This window comes from Hemiscyllium ocellatum, chromosome 35, assembly GCF_020745735.1.
Source record: "Hemiscyllium ocellatum isolate sHemOce1 chromosome 35, sHemOce1.pat.X.cur, whole genome shotgun sequence".
In the NCBI taxonomy this organism is placed as follows: domain Eukaryota; kingdom Metazoa; phylum Chordata; class Chondrichthyes; order Orectolobiformes; family Hemiscylliidae; genus Hemiscyllium; species Hemiscyllium ocellatum.
Window position 1 is genome coordinate 10,082,294 of NC_083435.1, and position 18,881 is coordinate 10,101,174.

Below are 18,881 nucleotides of genomic sequence, written 5' to 3' on the forward strand. Positions count from 1 at the left end.
TCTGTGCTAATCTGCATAGTGTGCCAACTGCAGCCTTCATTACCAGCTGCCAGTGTGCCCTGCAATCCAATCCTGTGCTTGCGGTGTGTGTGCATTGGAGAGATGCCATGGCGGTCAGGAGGGTCTACTGGGTGCCACATGCCAATGTTGTTGGCATGTGGATAGTGCCTATCAGTTTGGCTGTCAGCATCACAGAGGTATTTGGGTAAAATAGGAGGCGAAACATGAATGAGGTGAGCTGTGCCACCCACAGACCATTCAACAAGCAACCATCACCACCTCACTGCCTGGTGAGAACCTTGTCCCACACCCCCTCGTGGAAAACCAAAGAGAAGGAGCAAGATGCTGATTACATTGAGACTTTCCGCCTGGTGCCACCACAAATCTCTCCCCCCAGTTAGATTTCTCCCAGTCTGTCAGTTCATGGGAGATGGGCAGGTCAAGTCTTGATTGTGAATCCGGACAGCTCTCCCTAGAGGCTGGATGTAGACCTGAGAACACCTTGTGCAAGGAGGATTCCTCATTCAACTTGAGAGGTTTGGAACTGTGGGACTACAATCCAGCTGGATGGGGAACTGACGGACAGTACCGTGGACGGGGAGAGGGGTTGCATATGCGTCAGCTGTCTGGATTGCAGTTGGGGCTGTGTCTGCTGACAGGGAGACAGCATATTGACTGGAACTTCAAATTCCAGCTCCACTGACTTCTCAATGTCATGCTTTGGGGACTCGTAAACTCTTAATGATATTTCAGCCACTGAAGTCATTAAAAAGCCAGACTGTGGAGCTGTTTATCTCCCTATTTACCAGTCTGTCTCTATGGTAAGCAGAAGTCAATTCTTCCTTCCAGTTAGCACAAAGAGAATTTATGGTTTCTGAAGAGGTTTTAGTGGAAAAGGTGCTAAATTAACCAGTTAAAGTAAGCCAGGCAGTGAGCTTGGAGTTCAGCGAAAGACAGTGATCAACTTTAACTGGCTCGCTGGCCTTCACTACTTTCAGCTATCTGGGCTGGACCTCCTGCAAGCCCCTTTCTGTACCTCTCCCCCTCTCTCTCTCTCTCTGCTTCTCTCTGTCTCACTGTCTCTCTCTCTGCCTCTCTCTTTCTGTGCCTCTCTCTGTCTCTGTCTCTGTCTCTCTCTCTCTGTCTGTCTGTCTCTCTCTGTTTCTGTCTCTCTTTCCTCCTGTAAGGCACTACTTAAACTCACTTTTTATTTGGACATCTGTAAAGTTTGGAATCAGCTGTTGTTTTGAGAATGCTCCTGACAAAATGTATTTGGATGTTTTCCTGGGTTGAATAAACATCTGGGAAAGATGTAGTATTGCCTTTTTTTCACTTATCCTGCCATTTACCTGGGACACAGACAATTCTTTTTCAGGATGTCTGACACAAACTCACCATTTCCTGCCTGATCTCCCTCTTAAGAAGAGCATTCTGCTCCTTCAGCCTGTCTTCCCATTTACCTCGATCACTGGTGACCTGGATCTAACTCCATTCACTTGTCACGGTTCTATATTCCTTAATACTTACCGCAAAAAAACCTACCAAGCTGAGCTTTTCACTTTGGCAGTGTATAAGAGTTCCAGATCTCCACCGCCATTGTGTGTGCAAAGTAATATTTCCTGGCATCACCCGTAAAAGGTCTACCTCGAATTTTAAGATCTTGCTTCGTTTGTCTGGATTGCTAGCAGAAAAGATTGTTTTTCTCTTTCTGCTTTCTTCAATCAGCTTAAAGACCTCGCTGCTGTTTGTCTAGCTGTGTGCTGGTCTCACTCTGGTGAATCTGTGCTGCACTCCCTCTGAGGTTCCCACAGACAGTGATGCTAAAGGTCAGCCCAGAGACAGGCCCCCAGCTTCACAATTCTTCCCTCGGCCTTCAGCTTTGCTGGGGCCAAGCACATCTCCCTGTCTTCCAATTCCAGTCCCTGTCAGGGGGCCACACACCTGGTCAGATACCAGACAGCTGGCTTTGCAGCTGATGTGACTTTGGACCTGGTGTAGCGAGACACTGAAGGAAGTCTCGCTGGAAAAAGCATACACCTCAAGTCATGTCACACAATTACTTCTGCAGCTGTCAGCTAGAGGACTGTAACCAGCCAGGAATACACTGTACTGTCCTCAGCCTTTTGCTGTTGAGATTAATCCTTTTCACCTCTGAATGTGAATGGTCTGGATGGTGTTTATAACTCTGGGTCTGCTCATGGCCAGGTTCCTGGTGGTGGCATCTCCCTGCACTGTGCAGTAATGATAAGATCTTGGTCCTGTGTCCACAGTGTTGCAGGCCTGGTGCCTGGTATCCATTGCCTCTGGCAGTGCCCATCCTAACTGTCGCTTTGCCAATGCAATGCCTGGCAATGTTTCGGATTGACTCAGTGCACTGCAATATCAGGGGCACCACCCTGAGCATAATCCAAGGTCCAGTTTACCCTCTCCGGGGAACAGAAGAGGAGAACTCCAAAGAATAGAACCATAGAGAATCATAGACATTTACAGTGCAGTAGGAGGCCATTCATCCCATCCTGTCTGTACCAGCTCCCACCTAGTTCCACTCTGCAGCTCTGCAGCTGTCTGAATGCATCACTTACAAATTTATATCTGGCTCTCTTTTGAAACCTCCTATAGAATGCATCTCCCCAGTCTCCCAGGCAGTGCGTTCCAAATCCAACAACTCTCTGAGTCAAGAAGTTTCTCCTCATCCCACTCCTAGCTCTCTTGCTGACAATCTTAAAATTGAGACTCTAATTACCGACATAAGAAGGAGTGGAAACAAAGGATCCTTCTTTACCCTGTCAAAACTGGTCAGAGGTTTGAACACCTCGATGCGGTCACCTCTTAATTCGCTCTGCTCCAAGCAGGGTAAGCCCAATCTCTCTAATCTTTCCTCGGATCCTTCATTCTGGTAAATTCCCTCTCGAGAGAGAAGAGGAAGGGATTGTGATGGGCACCTTTTTCCAATGTTCGATCCATTTTGCAATTATTCCCACTGTCAAGTGGTGGCGCTACAGTGGGAGTCGAAAAGGGTGGTGCTGGAAAAGCACAGCAGGTCAGGCAGCATACGAGGAGCAGGAGACAGGCAGAAGCCTTCATCAGGAATGTTTTACCTATGTGGGGGATCAAACCTGTTCAGGAAGATTTCATATAAATGTGGTCACAAATTCATCACGGAAAAATGAGATATCTCTCTCTCTCTCTATATATATATATTTAAGTAGAGAGATGAATAATAGACAAATAACTGATGGATAGATGTGATGTAGATGGGTTGTTGATTGGTTGATGTAATCTCTGATGATCTCTTGCTGTAAAGATTACATTCTAAATTGTTCTACATGAAGGTAATCCTCTGTTAAATTGGAGATTTATGTCTGAGACACAGGGATTGTGTGAAATGACTGTAATAAATTATTTCCTCCTATAATCCCCAAGGTGACGATGATGTGAAAAGTCCAAGTCCTGCTGTAAATCTCCGCAGACAGTTTGAGAGGGGAGTTGCAGAATGCTGGAGCCCTCTCAGAGGCAGAAGTGGAAACTATGCCTTACATAATGGCTCTGACATAAGTGCAGGAGCAGGGGCCAGGCAGAGTGGCTTGGCTGGAGGTGATGATGGGAATTTTGCACAGCTGCAAGTGGCAGGAGGGAGACTGTGTCCTGTCCCACACACCCCCTCCCTCCCCCACCCCCGTGCACACTCCCCCTTCTCGTCCCCAGCTATACAGCTCAGCAGGCCTGCTGAGAGGTTAGCGCATCTGTGTTTGCAGTCTCAACTCCACTATAGCTCCCACGTTTCCTCATCCCATCATATTCCGGCTCTCCGGACCTTGCTGCCTGTCAGCTGAGTGCGGAGGCAGGATAAAACACAGCAGCCCTTGGAGTGGATCACATTCCCGAGTGTCCCATTTCTCCTGGAAATGGAACCCTCCTGCCTCAATGTGGATATTTCCTGATAAAAGGGACAATGTCTGTTTGTGCAGGAAGTGGAGAGGGGTGGGGTCTGTTTTCAAAGGAGGAAGCTGGATAGGGAGAGACCAGGGAGTAGGGAATGGGAATGGAGGATATCCACACTGGATACAATGACCAGGTTTGGGAAGGGGCTCTGATGAAGACCAGCATGAAATGTCTGGGCCAAATGGCCTGCCTCTGTAAATGTCAAATCAGGGCAAGTGAAACGGTGGGACCCTCACCCCATCACTAACTGGTGGGAAGCAGCTTTCGAAATATCCTAGTCCCAGCAACGACAACAAATACTCCGGGAGCAGGAATCGCGAGGCAAGGCTTTGTTGTGTGAGGCACGCCTGGCGCTGGTTCAAAAGTGAAGCCACAAATTGACAGCACAGCCGGTTAGGCAGCATCCGAGGAGCAGGAGAATTGATGTTTCGGGCATAAGCCCTTCATCAGGAATCCAAAACGTCGATTCTCCTGCTCCTGCTGCCTGACCTGCTGTGCTTTTCCAGCACCACATTCTCAACTCTGATCTCCAGCATCTGCAGTCCTCACTTTCTCCCACTAATTCATCGGTTTTATTTTAACTGAGTAACATTGCTTCATCTTCAAACATGAGGTCATCCCCTTCCAATCCAAGAGAAGCACGTCGGAACATTTTATTCAGAGTTGACAGACTGTCGATGAGGAAAGGATCTGAGTGTCTATGTATACAGGGTTACTAAACCTGCTACTCTGGTCAGGGAGCTGGGGGCAAGAGATGTTACAGTCATCCAGCACTCTGGTCTGACCCAGGCTACAGCACAGCGATCAGCTCAAACTCTACACCTCAAGGAGAAAACACTGACCCCAATGGAGAGTGGGTGATGAGGGAGGCTGGGGCACAGAGTCGGATTGCCCTAAACAATACCCAGGTTAAAGTGGTCAGATAAATCACCACAGCAAGTTGAATAAAATGGTTTGTACTCTCTCCAATTCGGGAGATTGATCTGATGGAGGTTGTTCAAAACGCTTTTGCGTCACAAACAGAGAGAAACCATGCCCTTTGGTGGGCGGCACGGTGGCACAGTGGTTAGCTCTGCTGCCTCACAGCGCCTGAGACCCGGGTTCAATTCCCGACTCAGGCGACTGACTGTGTGGAGTTTGCACGTTCTCCCTGTGTCTGCGTGGGTTTCCTCCGGGTGCTCCGGTTTCCTCCCACAGTCCAAAGATGTCCGGGTCAGGTGAATTGGCCATGCTAAATTACCCATAGTGTTAGGTAAGGGGGGTATGTAGGGGTATGGGTGGGTTGTGCTTCGGTTGGGCCGAAGGGCCTGTTCCCACACTGTAAGTAATCTAATCTAATCTAATCATAGGCAGGACATGGGAGCTTGGTCACTTGTACACTCGGAACTCTTCCTCCCCAACAGTGGGAGCTGAGGAAAACTGCAGCTTTCCCCATCGAGATGGATCAGGTTTGGTTGGGTTAAGTGAATGAGAGGCAATGGAGCAAAGGGAAAGAGATGAGGATTACCTCCAGCAATAGAACATAGTAACAGCCTCAAAGGGACAAAGAGCTTTCTGCTGTCTCCACGCTCTGACCATCAACACAACAGGGATAGATCTCCTTCTGGAAAGGACATATCAGATTCCAAACACTAACTCTGTCCCTCTCTCCACAGACGCTGCCAAACTTACTGAGTCTCTCAGGCGATTTCTCTATCTGTTTCGGAGATGCTGATTGGAGGGCTGGGCAGCGCGCAGGGATGAGCTTGATTACAGACAAATGTTTCAGGGAGCAACTGAGACAGGGAGCCTGGAGAGTTTCAGGGAGACAATTCCAGAGCCGGGAAATCGTTCCTGGGAAACTGAATGTTGGAAACATCCGGACGAGGAGAGCAAAATGTGAAGCACTCCACAGTTGATTAGCTTTCCTGCTGGGGACTGACCAGAGAAAGCTCTCAGTTATGGAGGGTGAAACAAGGGCTGGACCAGCGTGAGCGAGGGTAATGAGGTCAGGGGTACTGTCAGCCCAGTGGGGAGGGTGTGTTCAGGGCATGATGAGGTGAGGGTAGAGGGAGAGGCAGGGTGGAGGATGGGAGCTGAGGGGCAGGGTAAGGCGAGGGGCAGATAGAGATGAGGAAGAGGGGAGGCAAGGGAGGTGGAGGTGAGAGGGAGGGAAGGTGAGGGGAAGGTGAGGGGAGGTGGAGTTGAGAGTGAGGTGGAGGTGAGGGGGAGGGGGAGTCAAGGGGGAGATGGAAGCGAAGGGGAGGGGAGGTGAGGGAGCTGGAGGTGAGATGGAGGTGAGAGGGAGGGAGTTGAGGGGGAGGTGGAGGTGAGGGCGAGGTGGAGTCGAGGGGGAGGTGAAGGTGAGGGTTGGGGGAGGTGGACACGAAGGGGAAGGTGAGGGTGAAAAGGAGGTGGATGTGAGGGGGAGGTGGAGGTGAAAGGGAAGTGAGGGTGGGGCAGGGGGTAGTGGAGGCAAGGGGGAAGGGAGGGAGAGGTGGAGGTGAGGGGGAGGGGGAGGTGAGGGGGAGGTGAGGGGAAGGTGGCGGTGAGGGGGAGGTGGAGGTGAGGGTTGGGGGAGGTGGACACGAAGGGGAAGGTGAGGGTGAAAAGGAGGTGGATGTGAGGGGGAGGTGGAGGTGAAAGGGAAGTGAGGGTGGGGCAGGGGGTAGTGGAGGCAAGGGGGAAGGGAGGGAGAGGTGGAGGTGAGGGGGAGGGGGAGGTGAGGGGGAGGTGAGGGGGAGGGGGAGGTGAGGGGAAGGTGGAGGTGAGGGGGAGGTGGCGGTGAGGGGGAGGTGGAGGTGAGGGGGAGGTGGAGGTGAGAGGGAGAGGAGGTGAGAGGGAGTGGCGGTGAGGGGAAGGTGGGTGTGAGGCGAGCGGAGGTGGAGTCGAGGGGGAGGTGGAGGTGATGGGGAGTGGAGGTGAGAGGGACGTAAAGGTGAGGGGGAGGGGTAGGTGAGGGGGAGGTGGAAGTGAAGGGGAGATGGACATTAGGGGTAATGGAGGCAAGGAGAGGTGAGGGGGAGGGCGAGGTGGAGGTGAGGGTAAGGTCGAGGTGAGATGGAGGTGAGGGGAGGTGGAGGTGAGGGGGTGACGGAGGTGAGGGGGAGGTGGAGGTGAGGAGGAGGGGAGGTGAGGGGGATGTGGAGGTTAGGGGGGGGGAGGTGAGAGGGAGGGGAGGCGTGGGGAGGGGACGAGAGGGGGAGGCGATGGAGAGACGGAAATGAGGGGGAAGGGGAGGGGAGACGAGGGAGAGGGAATGGGAGGCGGAAGCGAGGGGGAATGGGAGGTGGAGGTGAGAGGGAGGGGAGGTGAGAGGGAATGAGAGGTGGAGGTGAGGTGAGGTGAGGTGGAGACGAGGGGGAGTGGAGGCGAGGGTGAGGGGGAGGTAGAGGTAAGGGTGACGTGGAGGTGAGGGTGTGGTGAGGGGGAGGGGGAGGTGGAGATGAGGGTGAGGGGAGGTGGAGGTGAGGGTGAGGTGAAGGTGAGGGGAGGTGGAGGTGAGGGGCAGGTGGAGTTGAGGGTGAGGGGGCGGTGGAGGTGGAGGTGAAGGTGAGGGTAAGGGGGAGGTGGTTTAGAGGGTGAGGGGGCGGGCAAGAAGAGGAAGTTGGGGAGGTGAGGGTGAGGGGGAGGTGGAGGGGAGGGTGAGGGGAGGTGGCGTCGAGGGTGAGGTGGAGGTGAGGAGACAGGGTTGGGGAGGTGAGGGTGAGGGTGAGGGGAGGTGGAGATGAGGGTGAGGTGGAGGTGGAGGTGAGGGTGAGGGGAGGTGGAGTCGAGAGTGGGGGGAGGGCAAGAAGAGGGGGTTGGGGAGGTGAGGGGGAGGTGGAAGTGAGGGTGAGGGGGAGGTGAGGTGGAGATGATGGTGAGGGTGAGGGTGAGGTGGAGATGAGGGTGAGGGTGAGGTGGAGATGAGGGTGAGGGTGAGGAGAGATGGAGCCGAGGGTGAGGGGAAGGTGAGGGGGAGGTGGAGGTGAGGGTGAGGTGGAGGTGGAGATGAGGGTGAGGGTGAGGTGGAGATGAGGGTGAGGGTGAGGTGGAGATGAGGGTGAGGGTGAGGAGAGATGGAGCCGAGGGTGAGGGGAAGGTGAGGGGGAGGTGGAGGTGAGGGTGAGGTGGAGGTGGAGATGAGGGTGAGGGGTGGTGGAGTCGAGGGTGAGAGTGAGAGAGAGGTGAGGGGGTGGTGAGAGTGAGGGGGAGGTGGAAGTGGAGGTGAGGGTGAGGGGAGATGGAGGTGAGGGTGAGGAGAGGTGGATGTAAGGGGGAGGTGGAAGTGGAGGTGAGGGTGAGGGGGGTGGAGTCAAGGGAGAGAGTGAGGGAGAGTTGAGGGTGAGGGGGAGGTGAGGGGGTGGTGGAGGGCATGGGTAATCAGTATCGGAGCCGATGACCAATTTTACTCCTTTCAGACAATCTGTTTTTGTGCAGTTTCTATAAAGTTGTTGTGAGCGAAGTTGACATTTTAAGGGAGTTGAATATGCTAATGTGGTTCAAAAAACACAAGAGACTTTGGGATCTGGTCTGCTTTTGTCTGCAGACAATCTTGCCTCAATTTTGCATTAAACATTAATCCGTTTGTGAAATGAACATGGTTAAACCCACTGCCGGAAGGAGCAGGTGTCAAGGAGTCTCCAGCCGGGGGGGATGGGTACTATTCAGCCCATTATCAGTGTGGAACCCTGACCCATTCACACCTCTCCAGATGTTGTTGTCAGGTCAATAGGAACAGGAGGAGGAGCTGGCCATTGAGCCCTGTCAGTCAGGGCTGATCAGAATCTGACTGTAAACTCAACTCACCTTCTCTCCCCATTCGGAGAGAGTGAGGAATGCAGATGCTGGAGATCAGAGCTGAAAATGTGTTGCTGGAAAAGCGCAGCAGGTCAGGCAGCATCCAAGGAGCGGGAGAATTGACGTTTCGAGCATGAGCCCTTCTTCAGGAACGAGGAGGGTGTGCCAAGCAGGCTAAGATAAAAGGTAGGAAGGAGGGACTTGGGGGAGGGGCGTTGGAAATGCGATAGGTGGACGGAGGTTAAGGTGAGGGTGATAGACCGGAGTGAGAGTGGGGGCGGAGAGGTCAGGAAGAAGATTGCAGGTTAGGAAGGCGGTGCTGAGTTCTAGGGTTGGGACTGAGACAAGGTGGGGGGAGGGGAAATGAGGAAGCTAGAGACATCTGAGTTCATCCCTTGTGGTTGGAGGGTTCCCAGGCGGAAGATGAGGCGCTCTTCCTCCAGCCGTTGTGTTGCTATGGTCTAGCGATGGTGGAGTCCAAGGACCTGCATGTCCTTGGTGGAGTGGGAGGGGGAGTTGAAATGTTGAGCTAAGGGGTGGTTGAGTTGGTTGGTCCGGGTGTCCCAGAAACGTTCCGCAAGTAGGCGGCCTGTCTCCCCAATATGGAGAAGGCCACATCGGGTGCAGCGGATGCAATAGATGATGTGTGTGGAGGTGCAGGTGAATTTGTGGCGGATATGGAAGGATCCCTTGGGGCCTTGGAGAGAAGTAAGGGGGGAGGTGTAGGCGCAAGTTTTTCATCTCTTGCGGTTGCAGGGGAAGGTGCCGGGAGTGGAGGTTAGGTTAGTGGGAGGGTGTGGACTTGACGAGGGAGTCACGGAGTGAGTGGTCTTTTTGGCACGCTGATAGGGGAGGGGAGGGAAATATATCTTTGGTGGTGGGATCTGTTTGGAGGTGGCGGAAATGGTGACGGATGATATGGTGTATATGGAGGTTGGTGGGGTGGTAAGTGAGAACCAGTGGGGTTCTGTCCTGGTGGCGATTGGAGGGGCGGGGCTCAAGGGCGGAGGAGCGGGAAGTAGAGATTTGGTGAAGAGCATCGCCAACCACATCTGGGGAAATTGCAATCTTTGAAGAAGGAGGCCATCTGGGTTCGGGACCTATGGTCGGGACAGCACCCAGGAGGCCTAGCTCCAATACCGTACAGCCCAGATGGCCTCCTTCTTCAAAGACCGCAATTTCCCCCCAGACGTGGTTGACTTTGCTCTCCACCGCATTTCCTATACTTCCCGCTCCTCCGCCCATGAGCCCCACCCCTCCAACCACCACCAGGACAAAACCCTATTGGTCCTCACCTACCACCCCACCAACCTCCATGTACATCGTATCATTAGATTACTTACAGTGTGGAAACAGGCCCTTCAGCCCAACAAGTCCACACTGACCCGCCGAAGCGCAACCCACCCATACCCCTACATATACCCCTTACCTAACACTACGGGCAATTTAGCATGGCCAATTCACCTGACCCGCACATCTTTGGACTGTGGGAGGAAACCGGAGCACCCGGAGGAAACCCACGCAGACACGGGGAGAACGTGCAAACTCCAAACAGTCAGTCGCCTGAGGCAGGAATCGAACCCAGGTCCCTGGCGCTGTGAGGCAGCAGTGCTAACCACTGTGCCACCGTGCCATCTGTCGTCATTTCTGCCACCTCCAAACGGACCCCACCACCAGGGCTATATTTCCCTCCCCTCCCTATCAGCATTCCAAAAAGACCACTCACTCCGTGACTCCCTCGTCAGGTCCACACCCTCCCACCAACCCAACCTCCACTTCTGGTACCTTCCCCTGCAACCGCAAGAAATGCAAAATTTGCGCCCACACCTCCCCCCTTACTTCTCTCCAAGGACCCAAGGGATCCTTCCATATCCACCACAAATTCTCCTGCACCTCCACACACATCATTTACTGCATCCGCTGCACCCGATGTAGCCTCCTCTATATTGGGGAGACAGGCCGCCTACTTGCGGAACGTTTCAGAGAACACCTCTGGGACACCTGGACCAACCAACCCAACCACCCCGTGGCTCAACACTTCAACTCCCCCTCCCACTCCACTAAGGACAAGCAGATCCTTGGACTCCTCCATCACCAGACCATAGCAACACGACGGCTGGAGGAAGAGCGTCTCATCATCCGTCTAGGAACCCCCTAACCACAAGGGATGAACTCAGATTTCTCCAGTTTCCTCATTTCCCCTTCCCCCACCTTGTCTCAGTCCCAACCCTCGAACTCAGCACCACCTTCCTAACCTGCAAACTTCTTCCTGCCCTCTCCGCCCCCACCCCCACTCCGGCCTATCACCCTCACCTTATCACCCTCACCTTAACCTCCTTCCACCTATTGCATTTCCAATGCCCCTCCCCCAAGTCCCTCCTCCCTACCTTTTATCTTAGCCTGCTTGGCACACCCTACTCATTCCTGAAGAAGGGCTCATGCCCGAAACGTCGACTCTCCTGCTTCTTGGATGCTGCCTGACCTGCTGCGCTTTTCCAGCAACACATTTTCAGCTTCTCTCCCCATCCCCACACAGCCCTCAACTCCCCCACAGATCAGTAAATCTACCCGATGAGAGCCCTGCTCAATCTTCCCCGAACTTGGCTTCCATCTGACCTCTGCAGAAATGAATTGCAGTGCTTGCTGTACTCTGTGAGGGCAGCAACATCTACCTGTTTGTGAAGCAACACAGTAAAATAGCTAGTCCACAATAACTCCCATGATGCACTTGTGGGGAATAGTTAGCTGGTCTGCCAACACGACAGAGGTCCTTAGGGTTAGGGTGCTGCTGAGGGTCATTGAAGAATCTCGTTTACTGTGGTATGATGTCTGTACTCCATCGGTGATATTCTGGAAAACACGTGTACACAGATACACACATATATACATATAGACAAACATATACACAGATATACACACATATATACATATAGACAAACATACACACAGATTTACACACAGATATACATATAGACAAACACACACACAGATATACATATAAACAAACACACATACACAGATATACATATAGCCAAACACACACACAGATATACACATACAGATACACTTATCGACAAACACACATACACAGATACACAAACAATCCCACGTACACAGATATACACACACAAATATACATGTAGACAAACACACATACACAAATATACACAAACAGATATATATAAGACAAACCTACAGACACAGATGCACACACAGATATACATATAGACAAACATACGTACACAGATACACACAGAGATATACATATAGACAAACACACGTACACAGATATACATACAAACACACATAGACAGATACACACACAAACATGTATATACATGTATATGGGGAGACACACACGGGTGCACATATAGACAAACACATGCTTACACAGATACACACACGTATGAACACATATGCAGATACATATGCACACACATGTATACATAGATCCATACACATACATACACACACACATTTGGACATGCTTCTGCCTATTTTACTTAATCATTCACCAATTCCTCTTGAACATGTTAACATATCTATTCAAGTTATGTAGAAAGAAATTTGATACAAAAGTGGTACATTAAACTTTCAAAATGCTTTCAGCTTGAGCGTGTTCAACCCTTGACCATATCTCCACCTTTTAACCAGATCCCTGGCCTCTAAGCATTAGCACCAGATACATTCGGGTCTCACTGTGACTGTACATGTGGGTGACTGAGCCTAGTACTTACAGGAATCATCAATCCCCCTGTTCAAAGGTTCAAGTCCAAGTTCACCTCATTAATCCCTTTATCACATGAAAGCGAAACACCAAAGAAACTATAAGGGATGATTAACCACGGAGATTTGGAGGCTGTTTCTGTTAAAATATTTGTTATCAGGATGGCGTGGATGAACAGATGAGATAACAAAGTGATGTACATTGTTCAGATGCAGTGAGACCAGTGAGGCCAGATCAATGTAAAGATACATCAAACTAACCGATAACAACAACATAGGGATATGATACCTTGGACTCAGGTTTAACCAACACCGGCAGCAGTTTACCTGGTCATCAACGCACAGTTGGTTATAGGAGCTTGCTGTGTGAGGATTAACTCCTGTGTTTATAACATGGTAACCTCAAGTACACCTCAGAGAATCATACAAGTGGCTGGACAGCTGTGCACAGAGATTGTGGAATGCACTTAACCCCCTCCCCATGTGAAATTCCACAGGAGAGAAGAGAATTTTGCATTTACATAATGCCTTTCATGACTGTGGGTCAGCTGGGAGCAGTTTCCAGTTGATAGATCTGCAGTGGGTTCCTGTTGTGGTTGAATTAAGATGAACAAGGTTCGTTTATCAACAGGAGATCTCCAACAAACAGCAGCGTTAATGACCAGTGATAATAATAACACTTTGAAACAGTGTTGATCGAGGGCTCATCGTTGGAGAACATCCCTTCTCCAAAATCTCCTCGCTGTTATTCAGTAGAGAGAGCAGATGAGACCTCAGTTTAAAATCTACTCAGCCACAAGGCAGTGACACTTACTGTCCTCTGCTCAAAGCTCTGATGCTCATTAGGAGCAGGAATTACTTTTAATTAATGGGGAAAAAAAAGGTGTCACCCCAGATGATAGCGGACACACAGAGGCTTTTTCCGAGGACAAGTGCCAGAAAGGAACATCAAAATACAAAGCCTGTGCTTGAGGAAGGATGAAGGGTTGGGCCAATGAATGCGATTGCTATCTTTTCCCTCTGCATTTCAGGCTGTTTATTTATTGATTTACTGGGTCGGCCTCTCCTGAATCAATCAGGTTAATGAGCTGTGTGTTTCTTTCACTAATCACGACTGCGTTTTCTGTGTAATGTTAGATTTTCATGTTGCCTCCCTGCCTGACAACCTCCCTCCTGTGTAGGATGCTGCCTTGCTCAATCGAGGTCTTGTCCTTGAGGCTCAATGGGACCTCTCTCTCTCCGTCTCCCTCTCATTAAGTGGGCACAAAGGATTCCTTTAAGGAAGAGAAAGGTCAGATTGACACTGACGTGCAAACTCCCTGAGTCTGCGATCGCTGCTTATTTAAGCGACTGTTTCAACATTTCAGCTCTCCCAGTGAATCGGGTTGGGGGGGAGAGGGAGGTTAAACATTCTGCTGCTGAATCTATCCCATTCACAAAAGCTTTCCAACAACTACGGGACAGGAAGAAAGGAGCTACCTGTCTCTCTGGATATATTGCTATCCCAATACTCTCTGTGATTCCCAGTTATCCAGGCGGTTTGAAATGTGTCCTTTTTTAAATTAAACATCGGATCAGGTGTGGAGGGGAGACACAAAGAAACAGACTGAAATTTCCATTCAGTTCACCTCAACCAAACCCCAACCTTCACCCCCAGCCAACCCCTCAGCTACACTGCTCCGAACACCCACCCCTCACCTCCACACACTGCCCCCCAACTATACATCCACCTGGCCCCTAATCCTCACCCGAACCTCCCCCAGCACTCAACTTCACCCTCCCCAAACCTCCCCACTCACCTCCACGACCTTCACCCCCTGACCCTGCCCCCACTCCCGCCCTCCCCCACCTTCACCTCACCCTGACCCTGCTCCCCCTCAACCTCCCCCACCTTCCCCCTCCCGGAGCCTGCTCCCCCACATGCCCTCCCTGACCGTGCACCCACTCCCACCCTCCCCACTCTCCCCTCCCCCACCTTCTCCCCTCCCTAACCCTGCTCCCCCTCAACCTCCCCCACCTTCCCCCCTCCCTAACCCTGCTCCCCCTCAACTTTCCCCACCTTCCCCCCTCCCTGACCCTGCTAACCCACACCCTCCCCCACATGCTCTCCCTGACCCTGCACCCACTCCCACCCTCCCCCACCTTCCCCCCTCTCTGACCCTGCCCCCCACTCCCAGCCCCCCCACCGTGACCCTGCCCCAACTCCCACCCTCCCCCACCATCCCCCTCCCTGACCCTGCCCCCACTCCCACCCTCCCCCATCTTCCCCCTCCCAGGGCCCTGCTCCCACTTCCACCCTCCCCCACCACCCCCTCCCTGCCCTCCCTCCCACCCTCCCCCACCATCCCCCTCCCTGCCCCTGCCCCCACTCTCACCATCCCACACCTTCCCCCTCTATGACCCTGCCCCAACTCCCACCCTCCCCCACCTTCCCCCTCCATGACCCTGCACCCCCACACCTATCCCCACCATACCCTCCTAGACTCTGCCCCCACACCCTCCCCCCCACCTTCCCCCCTCCCTGACCCTGACCCCTACTCCCACCCTACCCCACCTTCCCCCCTTCCTGACCCTGACCCCCACTTCCATCCTCCCCCACCATCCCCCTCCCTGACCCTGCCCCCACTCTCACCCTCCCCCACCTTCCCCCCTCCCTGACCTTTCCCCCACTCCCACCCTCCCCCACCTTCACCCTCCCTGACCCCACTCCCACCCTCCCCCACCTTCACCCTCCCTGACCCCACTCCCACCCTACCCCACCTTCCCCCTCTGCCTGAACCTGCTCCCCCTCACTCTCCTCCACTTTCCCCTGACCCTGCCCCCACTCCCACTGTCCCCCACTTTCCCCCTCCCTGACCCTGCCCTCACTCCCACCCTCGCCCACCTTCCCTCTCCTTGACCCTGCTCTCTTTCCCACCTTCCTCTTCCCTGACCCTGCCCTCACTCCCATCCTCCCCCACCTTCCCCCTCCCTGACCCTGCCCCCTCTCTCACCCTCCCCCACCTTGCCCCCTCCCTGTGCCTGCCCCCACTCCCAATCTCCCCCCCCCACTCCCGCCTTCCCTCTCCCTGGGCCTGACCTCCCAGTTTACAGTGCAAATGGTTTGAAATGCTGCCAGGCCCCTACCTAACCTCCCCTGTTCCCATCTCCGTCATCACCTCCAGGATTTACTCCACATGTGGCTTCCAGAAACCCCCACTTCCCTTCGATCCTTCAAGATTTTCCTGCAAAACGCTGTCTCGTTCTCCTCATCCAGATCTGCCCATATCAAGCAGTGGTCTGCTGATGTGCCTTGGACTAGCTTATTACACTGACGGTGCTATGTAAATGCACCTTCCTGCAGCCTCCCCACGTCAAACAGTCGCAGTGAGTGACTGAGCTTCAGTTGGAATAAGGAGGCTCCTGTTCCAGGACGCTGCAGTCGCCAGTGCAGAGCAGCTGGGTTGGCTCAGGGATGGGGGAGGGGGAGTGGGGGGGTGGAGAAGGGGGAGTTAGGCAGGGCCCAACGGTTTCCCTGGAGAAATCCAGAGAGAGGCAGACAGCCAAGTCCAGCTTCCTCTCTCCCTTCTGAGATTCCCAGATTTCCTGTAGCAAAGGGTTAGATTATGGTCACTCATTACAATCAGCACGCAATGGTTCACACATGGGATGTGGGGCCTCTAACACTACCCTCCCCCATCTCCCAGCCATCTCCCTTACCTCCGTAGCCTTCCCACCCAGCTGATTGATGGTCAGAGATTGGGCTGGGTTCGTAAAAAGCCTTTTCCTGAGGTTTTCCATCAGCTGCTCACTGTCACAATGGAAAGACTGAAAGAGCAAAAAGATGCTAATTTTGAAATGACCTTTCCCCTCCACAGGACATCCCAAAGCTTTTCATAGTCAATTAGTCCTTTTGAAATGCATAGAGCCATGGAGACGTACAGCACAGAAACAGACCCTTCGGTCCAACCCATCCACACTGACCAGATATCCTAAATTAATCTAGTCCCAGTTGTTAGCTTTTGGCCCATATCCCTCCAAACCCTTTCTATTCATATACCCATCCAGATATTTTTAAAATGTTGCAAATGTACCAGCCTCCACCACTTCCTCTGGCAGCTCACTCCATACACGTACCACCCTCCGTGTGAAAAATTGCCCCTTAGGTCTCTTTTCCCTCTCACCCTAAACCTGTGCCCTCTAGTTCTGGACTCCCCCACCCCAGGGAAAAGACTTTGTCTATTTATCCTATCCATATCCCTCATGATTTTATAAACCTCGATAAGGTCACCCCTCAGCCTCCGACAGTCCAGGGAAAACAGCCTCAGCCTGTTCAACCTCAGCCTGATAAGCCCCTCCCTGTTGTTCAAACCCTTCAACCATGGCAACATCCTTCTAAATCTTTTCTGCACCCTTTCAGGTTTCACAACATCCTCCCAACAGGCGTATTGTTATAATGTAAGTTAGAAAGGTCTGGACACAGCAAGACCCCACAAACAGGCTGCATGATGAGTAGCCCGTCTATTTATCTTCGAGTGGTGCTGTTTGGGGCATTAACATTGGCACTAGGCCCTGGGGCAGAGCTGTGCTATGCCAGCCACACTGCCATGAGATACGTTCCAGGTACCTAAGAGGGCAGGAGGGGCCTGGTTTGAATACACCTTGTAAAGGTTGGCACTCGGACAGTGCTGCATTCCCATGGGGCTGCACTCCCCTTGGGGATCAATCTGGTTTGGTGTTCTCAAATCCCCGGTCAGATCTGAACCCATGACTCAGTGGGTTAGAGGTCAGAGTGCTACTGAGCCATGGCTGATAGCTTTTTGACAACCGTAACTAATTGTGTCATTTCCCCCTCTCCAGGGTAACGTGGCACGAGCCTGTGTTCGAGCAGATCTCCTGACTGAAGGCGCGAGCCCCCCCAAGTCCCTGCACAAGCCTGGACTCCTCCCGACCCCACCCCCACTTGCAGCGACAGAGATGGGGCTGGCCTTTAAGATCCTGCTCCTGTTGGTCACAGTGAGCCTGGAGGGGGGCGACTGCGCCATCTTTGTGAAGACCATCCGTCAGCGGCGGGCACTGCTGCCCAACGCCACGTCCGGCCGCCCCACCACCTTCAACCACGTCTACAACATCAAGCTGCCGTACTGCAGGAACTGCTCGGCCAACGTCGCTCAGCCCCTGGCCCGCATCTTTGAGGCTCGAGACGAGGCCTGGGATGACCAGAGCTTTGAGCACACCGTCGACCCCACCAATCAGGTGGTCTTCACCCACAGGATCAACATCCCTCCGCAGGCCTGTGGCTGCGACGATATCCAGGCTCTCCTAAACCGCCTGGAGGTGCTGGAGAAGCAGGTGCTGACGCTGGAGAGGCAGTGCTCGGGCAGACCGTGCTGCGGTGAGTTTCTGTGTCGGTGCGTTTCCCCGACTGACAGGCTCTGGCCTACAGCAGTTACTCTCCCAGCCCAGTTGTAACCAGAGCCCTGGTGGGGGCCAGCAGATTGAACGCCACCGTTTGTCAGGAATGTTTGAAGCTAATGTAATGACGTTTGGTTAACGGGGAACTATAATGGTGATGGTGATCAGGCTGTCGTCACGGTGGATGGAGTGAGGGAGGAAGAGAGAGTGAAAGAGAGGCACTCTCGCAAAAAAATAGAAATTGCTGGAGAAACTTAGAAACACGAAACAGAAGACAGGAGCAGGAGGAGGCCATTCGGCCCTTCAAGCCTGCTCTGCCATTCATCTCCATCATGGCTGGTCATCCAACTCAATAGCTGAAAATGTGTTGCTGGTTAAAGCACAGCAGGTTAGGCAGCATCCAAGGAACAGGAAATTCGACATTTCGGGCATAAGCCCTTCATCAGGAATGAGGAGAGTGTGCCAGGCAGGCTAAGATAAAAGGTAGGGAGGAGGGACTTGGGGGAGGGGCGATGGAGATGTGATAGGTGGAAGGAGGTCAAGGTGAGGGTGATAGGCCGGGGTGGGGTGGGGTCAGAGAGGTCAGGAAGAAGATTGCAGGTTAGGAGGGCGGTGCTGAGTTGAGGGAACCGACTGAGACAAGGTGGGAGGAGGGGAAATGAGGAAACTGGAGAAATCTGAGTTCAACCTGGGGGGTGCAGTGAGAGACCTCGTCCTGCTTTCTCACCATAACCTTTGATCCCAATCACCCCGAGTGTTGCATCTAACCATCTTAAATGCAATCAATGTTTTGGCATCAGCTACTTCCTGTGGTAATGAATTCCACTGGCTCACCCCTCTCTGGGTGAAGAAATGTCTCCTCACCTCTGTCCTAAATGGTCCACCCGAACCCTCAGACTGGTTCTGGACACCCCCCCCCAATCAGGAACATCCTCCCTGTATCTACCCTGTCTGGACCTATTAGGATTTTATAAGTCTCTTTGAGATCCCCGCCCCCTCCCCCACATATCTGAACTCCAGCAAAAACAATCCTAACCTAGTCAATCTCTCCTCATATA

At 52.8% G+C, this 18,881-nt stretch overlaps 1 protein-coding gene across 1 annotated transcript in view; it reads left to right on the forward strand.

Moving 5' to 3' along the window:
- The first annotated feature begins 224 nt into the window (after window positions 1-224).
- The window catches only part of LOC132832949 (tenascin-X-like), a 171,531-nt gene continuing 152,874 nt past the window's right edge, over window positions 225-18,881 (forward strand). Inside the window, exons 1-2 of the mRNA XM_060851197.1 lie at window positions 225-371; window positions 17,269-17,803. Of these exons, the coding sequence (XP_060707180.1) occupies window positions 225-371; window positions 17,269-17,803 (682 nt within the window). The remainder of the gene's footprint in view (window positions 372-17,268; window positions 17,804-18,881) is intronic.